Here is a 20,508-nt window from a genome sequence, read left to right as displayed (position 1 = left end):
TAACCCCTAGCAGTCAAGGATTAAAGACTAATCATAAAAAAATAGGCCCGGAGAGTGTCCAAGTAAGCCACGGTGGACTTTGTGTTTGATCACCTTGAACTTGACTCAGAAGCGTGGATCCTTTGTGCTGTGAAGGGCTGCTGTTTTTATTGAGTGAGTTATGCTGGCTACTGGCAAAGTGAGCTGAAGTGAGCTGAGTCCCTTTGTAAGGTACAGGATGCACGCGGTTCTAGGACAGCAAGGAGGCTGACCAGCATAGTTAAGAGAAACCAAGTGTCTTCCTTGGTGGGTAACATAGAAGAAGACCCCCAATAAATGAGTTCCCTCGCTGTTTTACTCTTTTTTTTTTTTTTGAAGATTTTAATTTATTTATTCATCACACACACACACAGAGGCAGAGACACAGGCAGAGGGAGAAGTAGGCCTCCCGCAAGGAGCCCGATATGGGACTCAAACTTGGATCCTGGGATCACACCCTGAGCAGAAGGCAGATGCTCAACCCCTGAGCCACCCAGGTGTCCCCGACTCTTTCAACAAGAGCCGGGCACCCATCTTTAGCCACATTCTGGAGTGAAACATGATTTAAGTGATTAGAGACAGAGAGAGGGTTCTGTGGGGCCATTTCAGATGTAGACCTGGAATTCTGCAGGGATGATTGCTTTGCCACTGGATTTTGCATTTGCATGTTCTGAAGCCAAGAAAAGGAGTTGAACTTTCCCTTTTGTTTGCTTCATTACTCCCACCACGTTTGGCAGTTTGGCGGGATGCGGTTGTGTTTTTTTATGATGCTCAAATTCTTTTTTAAAAGTGTGCTGTGTGCATGGAAGCCTCTCCCTTCCCTGAGGATTTTGCAGGGCGATCCAAGCCAGCTCTCTGTCCAGCTGGGTCCCGGTTGCCATGTGCTAGGCTGGGCGTAATAATGGAATCTACCATTTCTTGAGCACCTACTGTGTGCCAAGCGCTGGTGCGTCTGTTTCATCTTCACAGCCATCTCCTGCAGTGGGTCATGTCCATGGCCTCCAGGGTCACACAGCTGTGGGTCTCAGAGCATGATTCACACCCAGGTCAGGCTGACCTGAGCCCTTGTGCTTTTCCCTAAGCCCCAGCTTTTGTGACCTCAAGGGACTTCCTGGGTGATCTTTATGTCCCCAGTCTTGTAAGATTCCACTTAAGGAAAACTGAGTAGGCATTGGTTGGCCAGCAAGGAAAGGCCCAGAGAGAACTCTGCTTCTCCAGCCTCCAGCCTCAACAGCCTCCCTGCTGAGCTCAGATGCAGCCAAGGTTGGCCCCATCCTCTCGGTTACTGGCCAAGGTGGTCTTCTCCAGGCTGCGAGCTCAGAGGCAAGGTTGGTGCCCCTGTGTGACAAGAGCCTTGGCCATATGTACAGGAAGGGAGAGTGCAGAGAAAGTAACCTCATCAGTCTCTCTACTTCACAGATAAGGAAACTGAGGCTCCAAGGGGCGGGTGGCTTGAGCATGGCCACTCAGATATAACAGGAGAGGTGTTCCGAGCAGGTGTTCACTGCCCGTTTACTTTACCTGGGGGAGGTGCATCTTGGGAGTTGGCATCACGACCTGGAGGTGTTCACCTGCCAGCATCTTCCTAGAATCCTCCCTGTGTCAGGAAGTGAAAGAGCAGGTCACTGAGTCCATGTCTGGTCCGGTGGGGACTCATCATCATCTAGACCAGTGCTCTCATTTTTATGGTTGGGTGGACCAAGGCCAGGGGGCAGACACTACTGGGTCACATCCCTCCCTGAGTGCAGCTTCTGGTTCTCTCACTTTGTCTTCCCTCAGTCTTAGGTATTTGAGGCTCTGAATGTTTTTTTTTTTTTGTTTTTGTTTTTTTTTGGTTTAATTGGAGTGAAAGGTATACAGCATTTAAAATTTTAACCATTTGTAGGTGTACAATTCAGTGGCATTGAATGCATTTGCAGTGTTACATTACCCTCACTGCTCACTGCATCTAAACTTGTTCGTCTCCCACATAAACCCTGTATTAAATACTAACCTCTCCTCCTCCCCCAACAGCCTCTCTTCTATCTTCTCTCTATATGAATTTGCCTGTTCCAGGTAGCTCGCATAAGTGTAATCCTGTAACACTTGGCCTTCTGGGGTTGGCTAATGTCACTCAGCATGATAATTTCAGGGTCTACCCATGTTGTAGCATGTATCAAATTCCATTCCTTTTTATAGCTGAGTAGTATTCCGTTGTGTGGGTATGGCCACGTCTGTGGATGGACACTTGGCCCTGTGAGTAACGTTGCCACGCATGTGGCGGCAAACAGCTGTCAGGTTGACTGGTTTCAGTTCTTTTGGATGTATAGCCAGGAGGGGACATCGTTCTCCTAAAGATGTTCATCTCCATCTCCCTCATTGCATAGAGAACTTGGGTTCATTGTAGAAAAATCAGACAGCACAAATAATGTGGAAAATAAAATTTACCTGGAATGCTGCCAGTTACTGTTTTTGCAGGTGGTCACTTGTGCATGCTGTTTCTGTCCATGCAGGATTATGCTGTGTGCCCACAGTCTTCAGTGGTGTGGGATGGATCTTCATTTCGAAATACAAAAACCTTTGTGAAGATCCTGGGACTGAGGGAGGCGCCCCTCGGTCTTTGCCGCCCTGCTGAGGGTTCGCCATCTCCATGAAGTATCCCTAACGGGTGCAGTTTGAGTCTGGGAGGGCCTCCCAGTAAGCGCCTGGCGGCATGTTGGCCCTCAGCAAACATTTGTCAAACAAGGGAATAAAGAAATGAGTGAAAGAATGAATGAGTGCGATGAACAGCTGAGATGTGTGGCTTGGGGTGAATGAGTGGTGGGGGGTCCTCTCAGGCTGTGTCCTTCCCCTGTAGCATGCAGCGGGGCCCATTGGGCAAAGCAATGTGAACACAGTAAGTTGTCCCTCTGCCGAGTCCTTGCTCACATCTGCGGGAAAGGCGGAGAGTGTCCCTGCAGCAGAGGCTGTCCCTGCAAAGCTGCGTGGGAATTTACTCACAGTGACCGGGTTACCACACAAATGTTTGCTTAGGGTCTCCTGTGTGGTGGACACTCAGCTAGCGGCTGGGCAATGGGGTGACCAAAGCAGGGTCGCCCTGAAGGACCTTACATTCCAGAGAGGGGTCACTCTTGCATGTGCTAATTTCAGATGGAACTACTAAGTGTTACAGACATCTTTTTTCTTTCTTTCCCCCTTCCCTTCATTTCTATCTCTTTTTAAAAAAATTAATTCAGTTGGCTGTTTCTTGGTTGATTGGCAGCCAGGGATGTATGTGTGGTTACTGGGTTCGAATCCCAGCTCTGCCACTTGTTAGCGATGACCTTGGCAGTGACCTTAAATGTGGTGAACCTCAGTTTTCCTGTCCATATAAAGAAAGCTAGTGGTGTCTGCCCCTAGGCTTTTGAGGAGGCTTGATGGTGACACACTTTGGAAGCACTTAGCACAGTGCCTGGCAGCTCCGAGTTCTCAAGGCTTGCTGTGCTGGTCACGGGGAAGAGGAGGCGAGTGTTGGGTCGTGAGGCTGCTGGCTGCGTGGTCTTCAGACGACCAGACCAACTCCATCCAGTTGCTTGGTCAGCTGGAGAGGTGGACACTGCACAGCATCACTTCCCTGGATGCCATGGCTGAACGAACAAATGTCCAGTGCCCCCTCCCTGCGGGAGGTCGTCTCCTCCCTGGGAACAGAAACAAAAGGGCCCTGCTCTGAAAGAGGCCCTTGTTCCCTCACCAAGTTCGGGAAAGGCAAAGGCGACTTTCAGCAGACGGTTCCAGGAGTGCTGTGGCCAGGCCAGACTCTGGGTTTCCTCTGTGCCTCACTGGGGGCTGGAGCCTTCTGGTTGGATGATCGTGATGACCAGAGCATACAGGAAAATGAACAAAGAGAAACCCTCAAACTACCCTTTGAAGTGCTCTTGTCCTTACAGGGCAGGGGCAGGGATCTTTTTGGGCACAGAGAGGTTGATTTTAGTTGGACAAATTTCCAGTTTGTTAGGCACAGGGCTCAACGATGCCTCCTGCCCCATGTGGGCCCAGCCTGAGCGAGTGTGAGTCGGGTACTTGGGCTTGTGTTTGCCACTCGCTGTGGTGGCCGGGGCAGTCCTTCTGTCTTGGAGGGTCGGGCCTCAGGTCCATGGCATCTTGGCCATTGATGGGGGTGGGGACAGAGCCAGGGTGCTTGCAGGGCTGGGGCTTGTCACAGGGCAGCCCCTACAGTGCTGCCCCCCCCCCACCTCTCCACAGGGGCGCCCCTCCACCTTCTTCCCTCCCCCTGCCATGAGAAGGCAGGAGGATTTAGTTGCTGTCCTCTCAAAAATGCCATTTTTACCCAGGTTCAGGTGTGGAAAGAACAGAAATGTAGTGTTTTATCTTTCTCAGCTCTTCCTTCTGGTTCCTGTGGGCTTGGGTTCCAGTGAACAAGACCATAAAATGCACAACGGGGGGCACTCTGTAGCCCTTTGGAGGCTGAGGTGAACAGGAGACAACCTTGAGGTGACTGGTGGATTTGGGAGGAAGGGGAAGCCACAGTTCCTCTGCCCCCAGGGGCCAGCTTGGCTCTGCCTCCAAAATCAGTTAGAATGGGCTCATTCCCTCCCCCTCCACCCCACTCACACACTCAGGCACGTGTGTGTCCTACAAGTGAGGAGTACAAAGTGTGAAGGGCCTGGCTTCCCGCCCCAGCCCTCTTGGTTCCTTACATAGTGGAGCCTTCTGCCAGAAAGTAGGGCAGGAACGAGAAGATGCATCCCGTGCCTGCATCTCCTATATGCACTCAGCGTTTAGGCATCTGTGCTTGAAACGTGCACTTACAGAACACCTACTGGGTGCCAGTGTGGTGCCAAGGGCTGGGAATACAGAGATGCAGAGACTCCGACATATGTAAGGGTGACAGGGGAGCTGGTGGAAGCGCTAGGGTTCCCCGGGAGACAGCTGCTGAGCAGAAAAGGGGTCACCTCGGGCTGGTGGGGAAGGCAGGGAATAGCATTGCAGGCCAAGAACGGCATTGGCTGAGCCCGGAGGTGTGGCAGGGTGGTACATCTGTGGGAGGGAAATGCTCTTGGGCCCGGAGTGTGTTGAGTGGGGTGGGCCCAGGTGAGCTGTCCTGCATGCTGGGCTCAGGACTTCGGACTTGCACATGGAAACCAGTTCCCTGGAATGCCCCCGAACACCTCGTTCCTTCCTGCTCAGCCTTGAAAAAGCCTTGTTCTTTGCCCTGACTTGATCATCGTTGGGTCTGAGAACCTAGGAAAGGCTGAACTGGTGACGAGGGTGGGGCTCAGTTCGTTGCCAGTGAGGAAATGGCCTCTCTCCCTCAACCTTTGGTGTTGGTTGAGAGGCCCAAAGGGGCGGGCCCTTGACGTCATTTCAGGCAGGAAGCATCTAAATCCAAGATAATGGAGAGAACCTTCTGGTATTGGAGATGCTGGGATCAGTCTGCCATGGGAAAAGGAACCCTAGGCCAGTGATCAGAGTGGTAAGCCGGAGTTTCACCCTAGGTTCCACCCTCACCAGCTGTGTGACCTTGGGCAAGTGGCTTTACCTCTCTCAGCTTTCGTTTCTCATCAGTAAAATGGGGTGGATAGTGGTACCAATCCCCTGGGCTTCTGAGAGGATCCAGTGGGAAAAATGCACGTCCAGCATTAGCGCTGTACCCAGCACGGAGAAAGTGCAGGAGAAAGAGAGAGCTCTTGTTACTGCTACTGTTACTAGCAGTATTGCCAAGACCGCAGAGGAGGAGGGGCCCGAGTGAGCCCAGGGGAAGGAGTGGCCAGAAAGGGCTTCCCAGGGCAGGTGACCTGGAACTTTGGAGTCACACATTCCTAAATTCAGGCTCTGCCAGTCTCTGGCTCTGTGTGATGCTGGGCAAGTTGTTGCAGTTAAATTGAGTACGTAATTTCATTCTGTCTCAGTTGTCCCTCCTGGCAAATGGGATAGTAACACTCAACTCTCAGGCTGTGGTGGGGGTGTAAGAGCTGTCAGGTCAGGGGTCCTGCCGAGATCAAGTTTCCTGCAAGTCTTGGGAGGTGGTGTGGGGAGGTCTTCTCCTTTCCCGTGGAGCCCCCTCAGACAGGTGTGGGCAGGAGCCTGGAGGGCCTGTGACCTTGTCAGGAAGTTGGCCGAAGTCTGCAGGTAAAGAGTGCTTCCCTGAGCCCTGTTGGGAGCCCTGACTGGCCTGACAATTTACCCAGAGCCCTGTGTTATCTTTTGCAGAAGTCGTGAGCAGGAGGAAGGACAAACCACTTCCTCTACAGCCTTCAGATTTATCAGGCATAACTTTTGACAGTTTCAGTTTGAAGAGAGAAAAAAAAAGATGTCAAGAAGCATTAGATAAACAAAGTGGCCTCACGCCTCTGCCCTCTGCTTCTTCCCCAGCTGGGACCAGGCCTGTCCGGGGGGCCCCCGGTGCTTGGCAGAGGTAGTGGGTGTGCAGGTTCCAGAGGCGGCTCACCGTGGGAACTTCCTTTGTTGGCATACACCGCTGGCCACGAAGTTGGGGCTCCAAGCCTCTGCCTGCTGTTTCCTGGCATGTGCATTGTGGCAGGGGGTGTCTGCACCTAGGCCAGGTCGCAGAGCCAGATGTTTCAGAGCTGTTGACCTCAGAGCTGCTTTCTTTCCTTCTCTGGAGAAATGTGTCTGGACAAAGCACTAAAGATAAGGCCTGACCTGAAGCTGCTGATGGTACCTGGGGAGTCAGGGCTGGGTGCTTGCTCCTCCACCAGCCTGCCTGTTAAGATGCCACACGAAAGTGGACTCTTGGGCTAGATTTGGGGGAACCACAGGGAACTGGGATTTTGTAAGTCAGAAATGATTAAATATTGGTTTTAAGTACTTGGAACTACTAGTTTGTAAGTAAACACAATTCCTGACTTCATGATGTCATCTCTTTGCTGTAGCCCTGAGACTCCCAAGATCAGTGCAAAAGGAAACCTTTTCCTGAGGAGGAAAGGGAGCATAAGGACTAGTGTAGGTTTATAGGTGTATGCATACAGTTGTACACTCGTGTAGAGATGCACGCATATACAAACACATGTATGTAGGCACACGTGATGTGCACACAGTGTACACATATGGTGTATAGTGACACATGCGCACAAGTACATGTTACATACTACATGTGTATATACATATACATATACACGTATATACACATCTTCTTACCCACCACATCCAAGTCGCCAGCTTTATTTCATAGGAAGGGGAAAACGATGGCATTTCACTCAATGGAATTTTACTCCTTGCACTGAAATTTACTAAGTGTGTGTGTGATTTTGGGCAAGTCATATAATTTGTCTCAGTTTCTTCATCTCTAAGATGAAATCAGTAGTAATATTTTTTCATTATTTATTTTTAAAAGATTTTATTTATTCACTTGAGAGAGAGAGAGTGTGTGTGTGAGCACGACTGAGGGGAGGGGCAGAGGGAGAAGAAGAAACAGGCTCCTCACTGAGCAGGGAGCCCCATGAGAGGCCTGGGCCCAGGCCCCCAGGATCATGACCAACCCAGGCACCCCAGCAGTAGCATTTGTGACCTGGGATTGTGGTCAGAATGCAATGAGAGAATGCATGAAACAAGCTAGGACAAGATTCAGGACCCTGAAGGTGTCTAATTAAGATGAGCTCTTCCTATTTTTGGTGTCCTTTATGGTGTCTTATCTTCAGTGTTCCCACGGCACTTGGTTGGCCCAGGGGTTGGGGATTTGACCCATCTGGCCCGTGATTCTCCTGGTTATGAGTAGATGGTGAACTCCATGACCCATTCCACACTGCTGAACATCAACTCTGTGCTGTGCACTGTTCTAGGGCATTCCAACACGGCCTCTGCTCTCTGGAAACTTAGAGTTCATGGGGGCAGGGAGGTGACAGCCAACAAGTCAGCAGTCATAAGGCCTTCAGAGGTGGCAAGTGCCAGCATGCAGGTCAGACAGGCAAAGTGGTGGAGACAGGTGGGCTGGGGGCACATTTTAGGTAGTGCAGCCAGGGAGGGGCCTGAGCAGGTGGCACTGATGGAGGGACCAGTCCTTTGGGGATCTGGGGAGGAACATTTGGACAGAGCAAGTGCATAGGCCCTGAGGTAGAAGTTTGGAGGGGTGGTCAGGGGCCAATCATGACTGCCATGGCGGCCTCAGTAAGGAGCTTGGATTTTTTATTCTGAGTACCTGGGAAACAGGGGCATGATAAGATCTCGTGACCTTTTGCAAAGGCTAGTGAGAGAGGGGTCAAGGACAGACTGTGTGTCCTGTTCTTCTCTTGTCCCTTTGAGCCACATAGTGGCTACCCACCATGGGTGTCAGGTCTGCTTATGTCCTGTCTGCTGTGCATGCCCTCAGTGACCTGATCTGTACAATGGACCCAAGGATAGGGTTCCTCATCCCCGCACTGCCCTGCCTAGTGGCCCTGCCTCCCCGTGTCCTTCTCCGAGGTCAGTTCCTTTCAGCTCCCAGAGCACCAGCACCAGCAGCTGACGTTTCCCAGCTTGTTTGTTGTGGGGGAGGGGTATTTAATTGCATTCCTCCTGAGTGAATGACACAGAAAGGGCAGGGGTATGTCAGCGACGCTGCTCTGTAATTTTCGTGTCTGGGACGGGTTTCAGAGCTGAGCTGTTTTCCTCTGACCGGCAGCGGCTGGTGCCCAAGTCAACAGCGGGGCACTCTCGAGATTGCCTTTGTTGGTTTTCTTTCTTCTTTCTTCTTCTTCTCCTCTCCGTCTTCTTTTTCAAATAAGTCTTTTTTTTCCCCCTTCCTATGAAATAAAGCTGGCGACTTGGATGTGGTGGGTAAGAAGTAGTAGTTCCTGTCCCTTTGGTGTGGGAGTCAGTGGGGGTTGATTTAAACATTTATTTCCCATTAAGAGATTCATGGGCTTGGAAGCTGGCATTAGAAGTGGAGTGATCTCAAGTCCCCACTGGTGATTTGCGATGCCTGCAGGACTTGGGTCTGCCTCAGAGGGAGGCAGGGACACGCTGAGTAGAGGTTGCAGGCGGGTGACCCACGGGCCAAGTCCAGTCTGCCCATATATTTTCCTTGGCCCACACAGTGTTTTGGGGGAAAAAAAAATCCTTTAGTAAGTTGTCTGCATTTAAAAATCGGGAGAGTTGCCCTTAAAAAAAAAATTTGGATTTCCATTTTCTAATAATAACAAAAGCAAACACGTTGTCACTTACTACGTGCCCGGTGCTGTTCTAAATGGTTCTCTCTGCTCCTCTGATTCTCAGAATGGTCCTGTGATGCCGGGGCCTTTATTATTGTCCCTGCTCCGCGGCCAGGGACACCGAGGCAGAGTGTGGACCAGCGCACTCCTTGGCTGTGCCCGCGTTCCTGTCTGGTGGCTGTGGGCTGGAGCCGCTGGCGGCCGCCTCTTAGAGGCTGGACACTTGCTCTGCACTTCACCTGCTTATTCGGGCCCAGGGCCTGCCTGGGGCCGGGGGCATCGGGCTTCAGGCCCTCTTGAGCCTGGAGAGGTCGAGATGGGTGGTAGGAGTAAAGCTGCTGGTCTTTGATCGAGCCACCTGTCGCTGATTTACCCTCCCTACGCCCCCCATGTGCAATTCCTGTTCACCCAGGCGCACCTGGGCTGGGCAGATCCCATCCCACTTGTGCTCTGCGGGCGGATTTGTGCCGGCTCCCTGATTTCGGTCCAGACCTCCAGGGGGAGGATCCCAGGGGTGAACTGAGTTAGGCCACAGGAGAAGACTAACCCCAGCCTCCTGTTTTGAGGCAGAGACACAAGGCCCCCCTACCCCCCGTGTGGGAGGAGCTGCCAAGGGTGCCCAGCCCCAGGCACCCTCCTTGTGGGGCTTCCCTTGCCCCGGCCCCGCCCCTCCTGCCAGCGCCCGCCCTGCACTGGGGAGCAGGCCCAGGACGGTGTCCGAGCTGAGGCCCCGCCAGCCTGGCCCAGCCCTGCACCACGCTGTGGAGGGAGCACCGAGGGGAGCGCAGCTTCTGCTTGTCTTTGTCAGAATTGCTGGTGGGTGGAACGTGGTTCTGGGGTGGCCAGGCTGGAGGGTGACTCACTTGGAAGCTTTGAGACGTCATTTCACCTAAGGAGGCTTCAGCTACGTGGAGGTGAAGTGGCCCTTTCCACAGAGGGCTGTGGCTTCGTGGATGGGGCTGCTGCGGTCAGCGTGGCCGCCCTTCTTTGTAGCAGAGAGGAGCGTGGGCCGAGAGAAGCCACCATGTTGGGAGGCTTAACCCTTCCCTCTCTCCTTCCTCTCTCTCTCTTTCTCTCCCTCTGTCCCACCCCCATTTCTAGGTGCGTCTAAAAAGGCCCTCTTTATTGCGGTGTGCTTGACATACAGTAAACTGCATATTCTGTCTTCCTTTTAGAATGCTGAATGACGTCAGCCATCCAAAGCAGTATATAAAATACTGCGTAACTGTAACCACCCAGTGTAAGAAAGAAACCATTCCAGCTGCAATTTCTGATGCTTCCACGTGTGCTTCTCTCTGATTTCAACCTCTGTGTTTCTCTTGACCCTGAAGTCTTCACAGATGTCTCCCCTTGCTGGAGTGTGAGAGTTTCTCCTGCTCTTGCCTTCCTTCCTTTTCCTCTTCTCATCCTCCCTGCCACCCGTGGCTTCCTCTTGCCCTCACTTCCCAGGGGCAGTGCTCTCATCCCGTGGGTCTCCTGAAAGCCATAAGGAGAGAACACCAGGTTGGAGTCCTGAGTTTTAGCACCAATGTGCTGGATGCCTTTGGATTTCATCTGTGGTAGGGCTGTGATCATTCGTGCAGAATTGAGCTGATCCCCTGAGGCATAGAGTAGGTGCCTGATAAATGGTAGCTACTAAATAAATGGTAAATCATCCACTGGTAAAGCTAATCCATCCACTGAGTGTGCAGAAACCATCAACCTTGGAATTGTTGGCCTTGAATTCTCAAGGGGCAGATATTAGGGCATGGTATGGGCTCTTGAAGTCAAGGACCTCGCCACTGGGGTCATGTCCATTCCTACCGAAGATGGCACAGTGCCTTGTGTGGAGATAGCCAGGCTCGCATCATCTGCAGTCAGACTTGATTTATCCTGCATTTGGGTTCAGGGTTGATGTAATATTAAAAAGAAAAGAAAAAATAACAGCAACAAAAAACAACCCAGCAGCTTAAACAAAAGTTTCTTTCTTTCCTATAAAAGAAGTCTGGGGCATAGGCTGTCATATGAGGACTAGTGTGGTTGGTCTGTATTCTTCAAAAGGACCCAAGCTGCTGCTTCTATCTTGTTGCTCCACTCTTCTTAGCACTTTGCCTTATGGTCCATGTAGCAGCTCAGATTCCTACCATTGCATCGATATGCCAGTTGGTGGGAAGTGGGCTGTTGGCCACCATGTCTGCATTCCAGTTAGCAGGAAGTGGGAGTGGCAGAGAAGAGTAGGGAGAGGAGGACTTCTACCCTTTTAAGGAGACTTCTGCTTTCATCTTATTGGCCAGACCAAGTCACATGGCAACTCCTAGCTGCAAGGGAGTCTGGGGAATGTAGTCAGGGAGACACATGGTGAACAGAGCACAGATAGAACCTTGTGTTTCTAGAACAGGCCATCGTTTGGAAACCTGTTCACATGTGGAATGGTGGAAGGAGCTATAAGTCTCTTCATAGGAGCTGGGATAAGGAGTGAGCCTTCTTCAGCAAGGTTGTAAGGTACAACAAAGGACCATCTTACTTGGGGATCCCGGGTGGCTCAGTGGTTTGGCACCTGCCTTCGGCCCAGGGTATGATCCTGGAGTCCTGGGATCGAGTCTGGCATCGGGCTCCCTGCATGGAACATGCTTCTCCCTCTGCCATGTCTCTGCCTCTCTCTCCTTCTCTGTGTCTCTCATGAATAAATAAATAAAATCTTAAAAAAAAAAAAAAAAGAACCATCTTACTTTTCATGGTACCAGAAATTGGAACCACAGTCCTGGGACAGTGTTGAGGGCAGAAATACTGGCTCCCTGTACGTGGAGGAATAGGAGAGGTAGTAAGCTCTCTGAAAGGGGAAGTGTGTGAGCAGAGGTTTGAATGGACGTGTGTCTGTCAGGGAGGCCACTGAGTGTATTCTAGACCTGGAAGGAACGCTCATGGAACGTTGTCAAGGACTGGCTCTCTGAGGAATCCCATCCAGGGGTGGCAGACACACAGACTATGAGTTGTCACCGCCCCCCCATCCTGCTGATGGTGGACATCACTTGTCCATCCTGGTGCCCTGCTGCACCCAGAGCCTCCCTGTTGACAGAAGTCAGCTCATGAGATAAACCCATTTATCTTTCCTGAATGAATCCAGCTCTCTCATTTCTGCTGGTGAGGACGTTCAGGGCCAGACAGGGAAGTGATGTACCCAGAGGTGCACTGCCAGAGTGGCCAGGGGACCCAGGGCTCCCAGAGTCCAGTCCCTTTCAGCCACACCAGTACCCCTCCTGTGGGTCCTTCACCTCCTGCAGACGACGCCCGGAGCCTCCTGGAACCAGCGTGGCTGCGTCCTGCTGACCGGAGCTCAGCACAGACAAACCCTTCTGGGAGCAGGCTCACAGAGCAGCACCTGCCACCCATCCCCAGTCTGGGCCTCGCTGGACACCGGGAGTCGGGGGACTTGGGCAGGAAGTGAAAGTGTACGCCAGGCCTTTTAGTTCTGCTATTGACCCGGCAGGGTTTTTCCTGGGGGGAGGGGCAGGGGCCCCGCTGTGTTTTCTTTGCTTAATCTGGCCTTGCCCCATAGAGAAAACAGACGCACAGTCTCCATCCTGTTTGTAAAGAGGGCGTTCAGTTACTCGAAGTTGCTCGCCTGGAAAAACTGGGAAGCTGTCGTCTCCCGATAGAAGCGAGTGAGCTCAGATGGGGCTGGGCTGCTCTGCTGATGAGGACAGTGGTGCGTTTGGACTGTCAGCACTTGACTTTTTAAATTGTGGGGAAATGCACATAGCGTAAATTTGCCACTTTAACCATTTTTAAGTGTGCTGTTCTGAGTACATTTCAGTGGTGCAAGCATCACCATCATCCATCCCTAGAACTTTCTCATCTTCCCACATTGAAACTGTGCCCCTTTAACCACTGACTCCACATTCTTTCCCCGCACACCCCACCCCGGGCAGCCACCATTCTGATTTTACCGGCTCTCTGAATTCCACGGCTCCAGACTTCTCCTAAAAGTAGGAATCATACAGTATTTGTTCTTTTGTATCTGTATTTTTTTTAAATTGAGGTGAGATTCCTTTAACATAAAATCAATCATTTTAAAGCGAACAATTCAGTGGGATTTAGTACATTCACAGTGTTGTGCAAGTCCTGCCTCTGTCTAGTGCCAGAATATTTCCTCACCCCGGAAGGAAACCTCGTACCCATTGACAGTTGCTCCCCATCCCCCATACCTCTGGCCCTTGGGCACATGGTGTTTTTTTTTTTTTTTTTAAGATTTTATTTATTTATGAGAGACACAGAGAGGCAGAGACACAGGCAGTCCCCATGCAGGGAGCCCGACGTGGGACTCGATCCTGGGTCTCCAGGATCAGGCCCTGGGCCGAAGGCAGGTGCTAAACCTCTGAGCCACCGGGGCTGCCTGGGCACATGATTTGAAACCCGTGAGTTTATATATCTTAGGCACTCTGCAAATACATGTTGAATGAATGAGAGAAAATCATTGCCAGTTGCTGAAATCATGATGAAAACTTGGATTTCCTGAGCACCTGCTGTGTGCCAGGTGTGTGTAAGCATTTGTGCTTCTGCTCTGCTTGTACCAAGTGATCTTCATAACCCTTGATGCCGGGCCCCAGCCTGGAGATGCAGATTGCATTGGTCTAGGGGTGGCCTGGGCATTAGCCTTTTTTATATAGCTCCTGAAGTGATTCCAGTGTGAGAATGGCTGATATGCATTATTTTTCTTGTGCTATAGTGCTCCTTCTAGGCAGGTAATAGTATCTACATTTCATAGCTAAAGTAACAGGTCAGAGAGGTTAAGCAACTTGTCCAAGTTCATACAGCTTCCAAATCTTTGAGTCCAGAGCCCTGACCTGATCCTTTCTCCTACTTTTCTAGATAGTTCTTTTGTATGTGATTGCATAAAGGGGGCTTATAGCTACTCAAATGTATGCTGTGGGACAAACTAACTACAGACTACCTAACTAGCATTTATGGAGTGCTGACTGTATGCCAGGCACTATATACTTCATTCGCCTTTTCTTATTTGACCTCTGCAGGAACCCCATGCAGAGGACTGTGGTAGTGACATATGTTTCCCCATGAGCTGGCCCTGAAGAGGACATGATGATTGGGGAGACAGGTGGGGCTCTATCAGCCATCATCCAGGGGTCTCCCCTCAGTCATTGTGGTGTGGAGGTGAGGGGAAAGGGAAGGTCAGCCAATGTGGTGTGGGTCTGAGGACCAGACCTGATGCCAGACATGGGAGAAGCTGTGTATCCTTGAGGGTTTTGGCTTGGCTTCTGTCTTCCTTCAGGAACATCGTGTCCCATGGCTTGTCCCTTGCTCCTCATGTCTGTGTTTGAGATATTTTGTGCCATAGGGCTCATTCATTCAACAACTGTTACTAAGACCTGATGGCCTAGATCTGTGGACGTGTGGTGGGCAAGACGAGCATGGTCTCTGTTCTCCACAGGCCTGAGGTCTTGCACAGAAGTCAGATCGTAGTGGCAGACCCTTACTTGAGTATGCCAGGCTCTGTGGGTCCGTGGGTGCTCTCATGCCAGCCTCATGGCAGTTGTGGCAAGCCCTTTGGGAGAGATCAGGAGAAGGTGACACAGAAAAGTTAGGAAACGTTTTCAAGGTTGCACAGCTCCTGAGAGGTGGAGGCTAAAGCTGCACGGGGCTGTCCAGCTTCAGAGTACAAGCTCTCAGGCCCTGACATAATTATGAAAGAGGAAGTCCCAGGAGCATCTGCGTGGGGTCAGACCATGCTGGGGCCAGGGCAGGCCCCCTCTTGAGTGGAGGGTGCAGGCAGCACGTTAGTTTCCTATAACTGCTATAGCAAAGCACCACAAACGTGGTGGCTTAAAACAAAACATATTTATCATCTTACACTTCTGGGGGTCAGAAGCCCAAAAATATGGTGCTGAAATCAAGGTGTTGCATTCCTTCTGGAAGCTCTGGGGCAGAATTCCAGTTTGCAGAGACTGCCCACATTCCTGGGCTTTGTGGTAGCTTCATCCTCCCTCTGCATCTGCTGTTACATCTCCTTCCCTGACTCTGCCCCTCCTGCCTCCCTCTTCTGAGAACCCTTGTGATGGTATCAGGCCCACCCACCCAGATATTCCAGGACAGTCTCCCCATCTTAAGAGCCTTGACCTAACCACATCTGCAGAGTTGCATTTACCAGCTAAGGGAACATATTAATGGGTTCTGGGGATTAGGACTAGCATATCTCTGGGGGCCATTGTTGTATATCCCACTGCACGGGAGAGTGGGGCTGGCTGGGGTCCTAGAGGTGAGAGCATGGCAGTTGGGGGTGTTGTTCCCTGTCTGCCTGCAGTGAGGACCAGCAGGATGCGCGGTGAGCCAGATAGGGCAATGGAGCGCATGCTGGAGGCCAAATGAGCCATGGTCCAGACAGGGAGTCAGGCACCCGCTAAGTGATTTCTGAAGAAAGTACCTCTTCTCCTGTGAGATGTGAGGGCACAGGAAGTTCTCTGAGTCCCAGGAGGGTGGAGCCTGGTGGGGAGGCCCCTGCCCCAACCCCACACAGGAGTTTTGGTCAGAACTGGAAGTATTAACATCCTTCAGGATCCAGTGAACTCTGAGACAGGAGGGAGTTTGGCTCTGTGGAGTCAGGCAGGCCCCACATAACTGCATGTGGACACCTGGGCTTTGAAGTCACTGGAGCTGAGTGGATCCAGTCTCCACCACACTCTAAGCTGAGCCTGTTCTTGAGGCTAATCATGGAATGTGCCTGGCACAGAGCAGGCCCATTCACTTGCTCATTTAGCAGGTGTTGCTGGAGCATCCTCTGTGTGCCAGGCAGGGTTTGGGCACAGAGCAGAGCAGATGAGGTCTTGGCCCTCCTTAGGCCCCATGCGGGAAGAACATGGATAAGGAAATAGAAAATCTTGTCAACTGCTGATAAATTCTGTGGAGAAAAACAGGATAAGGAGGACAGGAGTGCCGGTATGAGTGGGGAGGAGTGCAGTGTCTGTGTGTGGTGGTACTTTAAATAAGGTGGCCAAGGGAAGATCTGGATGAGAAGGTAACATTTGACCACAGACTTGAAGGAGGTAAGGAAGCAAGCTGTGTAGTTATATCAGCATGTGCAAAGGCCCTGGGGCACGAGTTTGGTGTTTCCTAGGAATGCAAGGAGATGGTCAGAGCACAGCAAGTCAACTTGAGGAGGTTCTAGGAGTTGAGGTCAGTGAGTCAGTGAGGAGCCAAATGGTATAGAACCTTGTAGGAACTTAGGTTTTGACTCTGAAGAAGAGAGCTGTGCTAGAGCAAACATTCAAGAATATGGCAGTTCCTAAGCTTGAAATGCGTCCCTCTCTCCCTCCTGCTCTCCCCCTCCCCTTCCTTTCCTGCACTGCCCACTCTGTTTTGTGGGAATGGCTGGCCCATTGGGGTGTGCCACATTGAGCCCAGGCCCCAGTCTTACCTGCAGCCTGATCTGGGGACTTGACTTAACTGTCCCCTCCTCCAGGCAGCCTCGGTGCTGGTCAGATACAGCTTTTGCTATTTATACAGCACAGTGGTTTACAAACCCTGCTTCTAGAATTTCACAACCTCTCCTGCAGAGCATTATCTCTCCAGGCAAATAATGGTGATCTTTATCCAAATCAAAGGACAAAAATTAAGGCTGTAGATAGAATTGTCTGCATTTCAAGTTTTCCACCCACTACATTTTCCCTTAAATGTTGAGTCCCATTGGGATCTTGTGTAAGAGAGCATTTGTTACGGATTTAGTTAATATTTGTTGAACACCTACCTTGTGTGGGGTTTTCTGTTAGACGTCAAATTTGGTGGTGAATGAAACAGGTGCCTTCTCTACCTTTACAGAAAGCAAGAACAGAAGTCAAAAGTAATTTCAGACTTGTTTGGACGTCATCCTTTTCCATAGGTTACTTCAGGTCAGGCTGGAGGACTGCCTGGTGGAAGGTGGAAGCTATCCTTCACTGTGTGTCCTGCTGGTCCCACTTCCTTCTGGCAAGGTCAGTTTTTGTGAAAAGGCCCTGGCAGTGGTGGGGTTCCACTTGCCAGTCTGAGGGAAATTTCTGGGAGGTGCAGGAAGCAAAAACGGCTGTGCAGCACTCAGCAGGCCCTGGCAGTGTTGCCACGGTCGCCCCCTCCCCGAGGGGGGTGCTAGTGTATGTTGACACTAATGGAGAAAGATTACCCGGGTATAAAAATCCCTGCAGTGAAAACCTCACCACTTGCCCCTGGTCCCGGCTTGAGGCAGGAGTGCAACCTCCCAGTGTGCACACAGACCCAGCTCGTTGAGGACTGACCGTTGGCTATAGACTTTCACAGACACTCAAGAGATGGGCATATTGGCAGATCCCGTACCCAGAGGCCCTGGACAGGGCTGGAGGTGCCAGGTCGTCCTCCTTCTGCTATCAGCTTATGGGGCCGTCTGAGGTTAACTTTTGGCTTCCTTACTCCTCTATCCCATCCTGGGAACATGCTCCGCCCAGCAGCACCCTCTTCCCTCCCTCTGTGTCTTCAGGCAGCCCCTGAAGACCTCTCTTCTGTCCAAGGCTTGCTTGGTGGCTTTTGAGTAGCAGTCCCCATCCTGTGCTGCATATCACAGTAATGTGGGAGCCTAAACCCTGATATTCTGACGCCTGGGGTTTGGGGTTCATGTGATGGGGTGGTGGGGGGCCTGGCCTCTTTATCATAACACTGTCTATTGTAATAGCTGCAGAGTGTTCTAGCGCACACGTGTACCATGGTCTTATGACAGATGTTTGAGTTGTTTCTAAATTTTCCTACCATAGTACGTTCTCCATCCATCTTTTTGTGAGATCCTGTCAGTCAGGAGATACTATAAATGCTTTTGAAATGGGTGGGGAAAGATCCCTGCATGCCTTGTTTAGCTCACCTGTCTGATTTCTGCCTTTCGCTGTCTTTGAGCTGTTTTACAACTTCCATTGTAGAAAGCCGATAATAACGTAAATTATTTTTGTCCATAAAAATGCCCATTAATTGTGCCTGCAAACCCAGTTAAGATTGCTGCTGGACACCACAGTTTGTAACACTGGGTGATTTTGACACACAGCAAGGTGGAAGTCTTGGCTTAGAAAGTTCTAGGAGAGGGACGCGTGGGTGGCTCAGTGGTTGAGTGTCTGCCTTTGGCTCAGGGCGTGATCCCAGAGTTCTGGGATCGAGTTCCGCATTGGGCTCTCTGCATGGAGCCTGCTTCTCCTCTTCCCTCTTCCTATGTCTCAGCCTCTTTCTGTGTGTCTCTCATGAATAAATAAATAAAATCTTTACAAAAAAAATTCTAGGAGATTTCTAACCTGTCTCTGGTGGTCCCCTCTGCACTCAGGGGAATGGATGGCTTAGTTAGCACTGTGTGGACAGCCAGTCAAAATAGTAAAAAGAAAACTAGCATTTGCTGAGCATTTACAATATATTGCCAGACACTTTATGAGAGTTTTTATTATTGTTTAGTTATGCAAGTGGCATTTCATACGGATGAGAAGCAACTTGATGAAATAGGCAGTCTTATTAGCCTCCCCCACCCTGGACAGATGGGGAAGTTGAGGCAAGAGAAGTTGCTGGAGATAATATGGTTAATGAGAGACAGAGCGGGGGCTTGACTTGCATAGCCTTCTCGTGCCACCCCATAGAGCAGTTGGAACCTGGTCTCTTGCCCGGACTCTGCTTCTTCCTTCACTGCGTCACTTAGCTGCTCTGAGCCTGTGTCATGGGGCTGGTGACCCCGAGCCCCCAGGCCTGCTGCCAGATGGCGAGGTGTTAGGTGTAAACCTGGCGCCATGCCTGGCAGGCTGAGAGGGGGCTCAGCGAGGCCACACTCAAGGCCATCACCCTGTGTTCTTTGCATGTTTGTTAGCACATGTGTCACCTCCTTGGTCAGAGTGAGTGCTTGTGTTGGACTTCACAAGTGTGCGTCTACAGGAGGAAAAAGAGGCAGATCTAGCACGGAAGGGCTTTCTTGGGGACTCTTCAAGTTTTCAACCCCTGGGGCTGTGAGGTCTATAGCTGATGGACTTGAAAATTGAGGGCGAAGTGTGCACACACTCTGTGCCAGGGCCTCCCCTCTCTTCTACTGGCTAGTCCTCAGAGCAACCTCGGGTAGATGCCATCATCCTCATTTGATAGCTCAGGAAGACGAGGTTCATTCATTCATTCGTGGGCTCCTTCACTCATTTGCCTCCCACGGGCCAGATCTGCACTAGACCCCAGGACACAGTGGCAACTTGAGGAACTGCACTTTGAGTCCTTACTGTGGCTCCCTCTTCTCCAGGGAAGCTGAAATGATTTGCCCAGTGGTCCGGAGAACTCAGGAGAGGTGCCCTAGGCCACACAGCCAGAAGTGCCAGGGCCAGGCTTGTGTGCCCTCCCCAGCCATTTTGCATTTGAGCATATGAGCTGACTCTCCAGGGAGACCCAGATGTCCCCTAGCCCCATTCACAGTTTCCGGGTGTCCTTAGCCCAAGGGGCCCCTCACCCAGTCCCCAGAGAGACCTAAGCTCCCCAGGAACTAATTTCTTAAGAGAACTTTATGGCTCTTAACTCCCTAAGCGGATCCAGATGTGCCTTGTGGCTGCGCAGCTGCACATGTCCTGGCCACAGCCAGCTTGGTTTGGAAGCCCGGCCCCGGCAGCCGCCAAGTCTGGAAATGAAGTAAATGAGCGAGTTGTTCTTGGCGATTTTCCCCTCATCTCAACCCAACTCAGATCAGAGTCGGGCTCTGACCTCAGGCATCACACATTCCAGCATTTCCCTGGCCTCCTGGGGTTCCAGGGCCCACGACAGGAGATGAGCACGTTGGGGGGCATAGAGTGGGACAGGGCAAGCATTCTGGAGGGAGCGTGGGATGTGGAGGTTTGGGGGCAGCTGAGACAACTGCATTCCTCCAGCCGCCAGTCCTTGCAGAAACAGCCGGGATGCTTGCTGGGCTGGGGCTCCCTCCAGCATGAGGGGGTCCAGGAGAGAGGCAAAACTGGCCGAGCAGTTGGGATGGGGGCTGATTTGGGCACCCCTCTGGCCCCCCAGTGTCTCTGCCCTGTGGGAGGGCACCATCCCAGCTTTCCGAGTGCTGGGGGCCCTTCCAAGAGCTGCACCTGGATTCCTGAGGTCTTGGGGAACCCGGTTCAAAGCTGGGTGGTCAGGAGCAAGCGTGGTGCCGACTCCTCCACCCCCCAGGTCCAGACCAGACCACACAGACCTCAAGGGTGAATCACTTTGAAGTGATGGGGTTCCGGGGCCTGTGGCAGGCTGAGGGAGCCAACTTGGCGGGAATGGGCAGGCCAGGCAGGCTTGTCCTACTTGGCTTCCGGGCAGCTCCTCCTCTCCAAAGGCGAAGGAAGCCAGAGACCTGGAGGGCAAGGGGTAGACTTGGGCGTCAGAGAGAAGCCGAGTTCAAATGTCA

The 20,508-nt window shown here is 51.6% G+C and overlaps 1 protein-coding gene across 3 annotated transcripts in view; it reads left to right on the top strand.

The window, feature by feature from the left end:
• The window catches only part of CMIP (c-Maf inducing protein), a 231,320-nt gene that overhangs the window by 16,738 nt on the left and 194,074 nt on the right, over positions 1-20,508 (top strand). The window contains exon 1 of one of the 3 annotated variants that reach the window (XM_038538202.1): positions 5,402-5,470. The exons of 1 other annotated variant lie outside the window; for it this stretch is intronic. In XM_038538202.1, the coding sequence (XP_038394130.1) occupies positions 5,417-5,470 (54 nt within the window). In that variant the 5' untranslated portion in view covers positions 5,402-5,416. Of the gene's footprint in view, positions 1-5,401; positions 5,471-16,904; positions 17,102-20,508 lie in introns of those variants that run through there. One more of the 3 variants, XM_038538200.1, reaches the window with a different exon arrangement.

The sequence above is a fragment of the Canis lupus genome, chromosome 5, assembly GCF_011100685.1.
Source record: "Canis lupus familiaris isolate Mischka breed German Shepherd chromosome 5, alternate assembly UU_Cfam_GSD_1.0, whole genome shotgun sequence".
NCBI lineage: Eukaryota > Metazoa > Chordata > Mammalia > Carnivora > Canidae > Canis > Canis lupus.
This window is presented reverse-complemented; position numbering and strand designations above follow the sequence as displayed.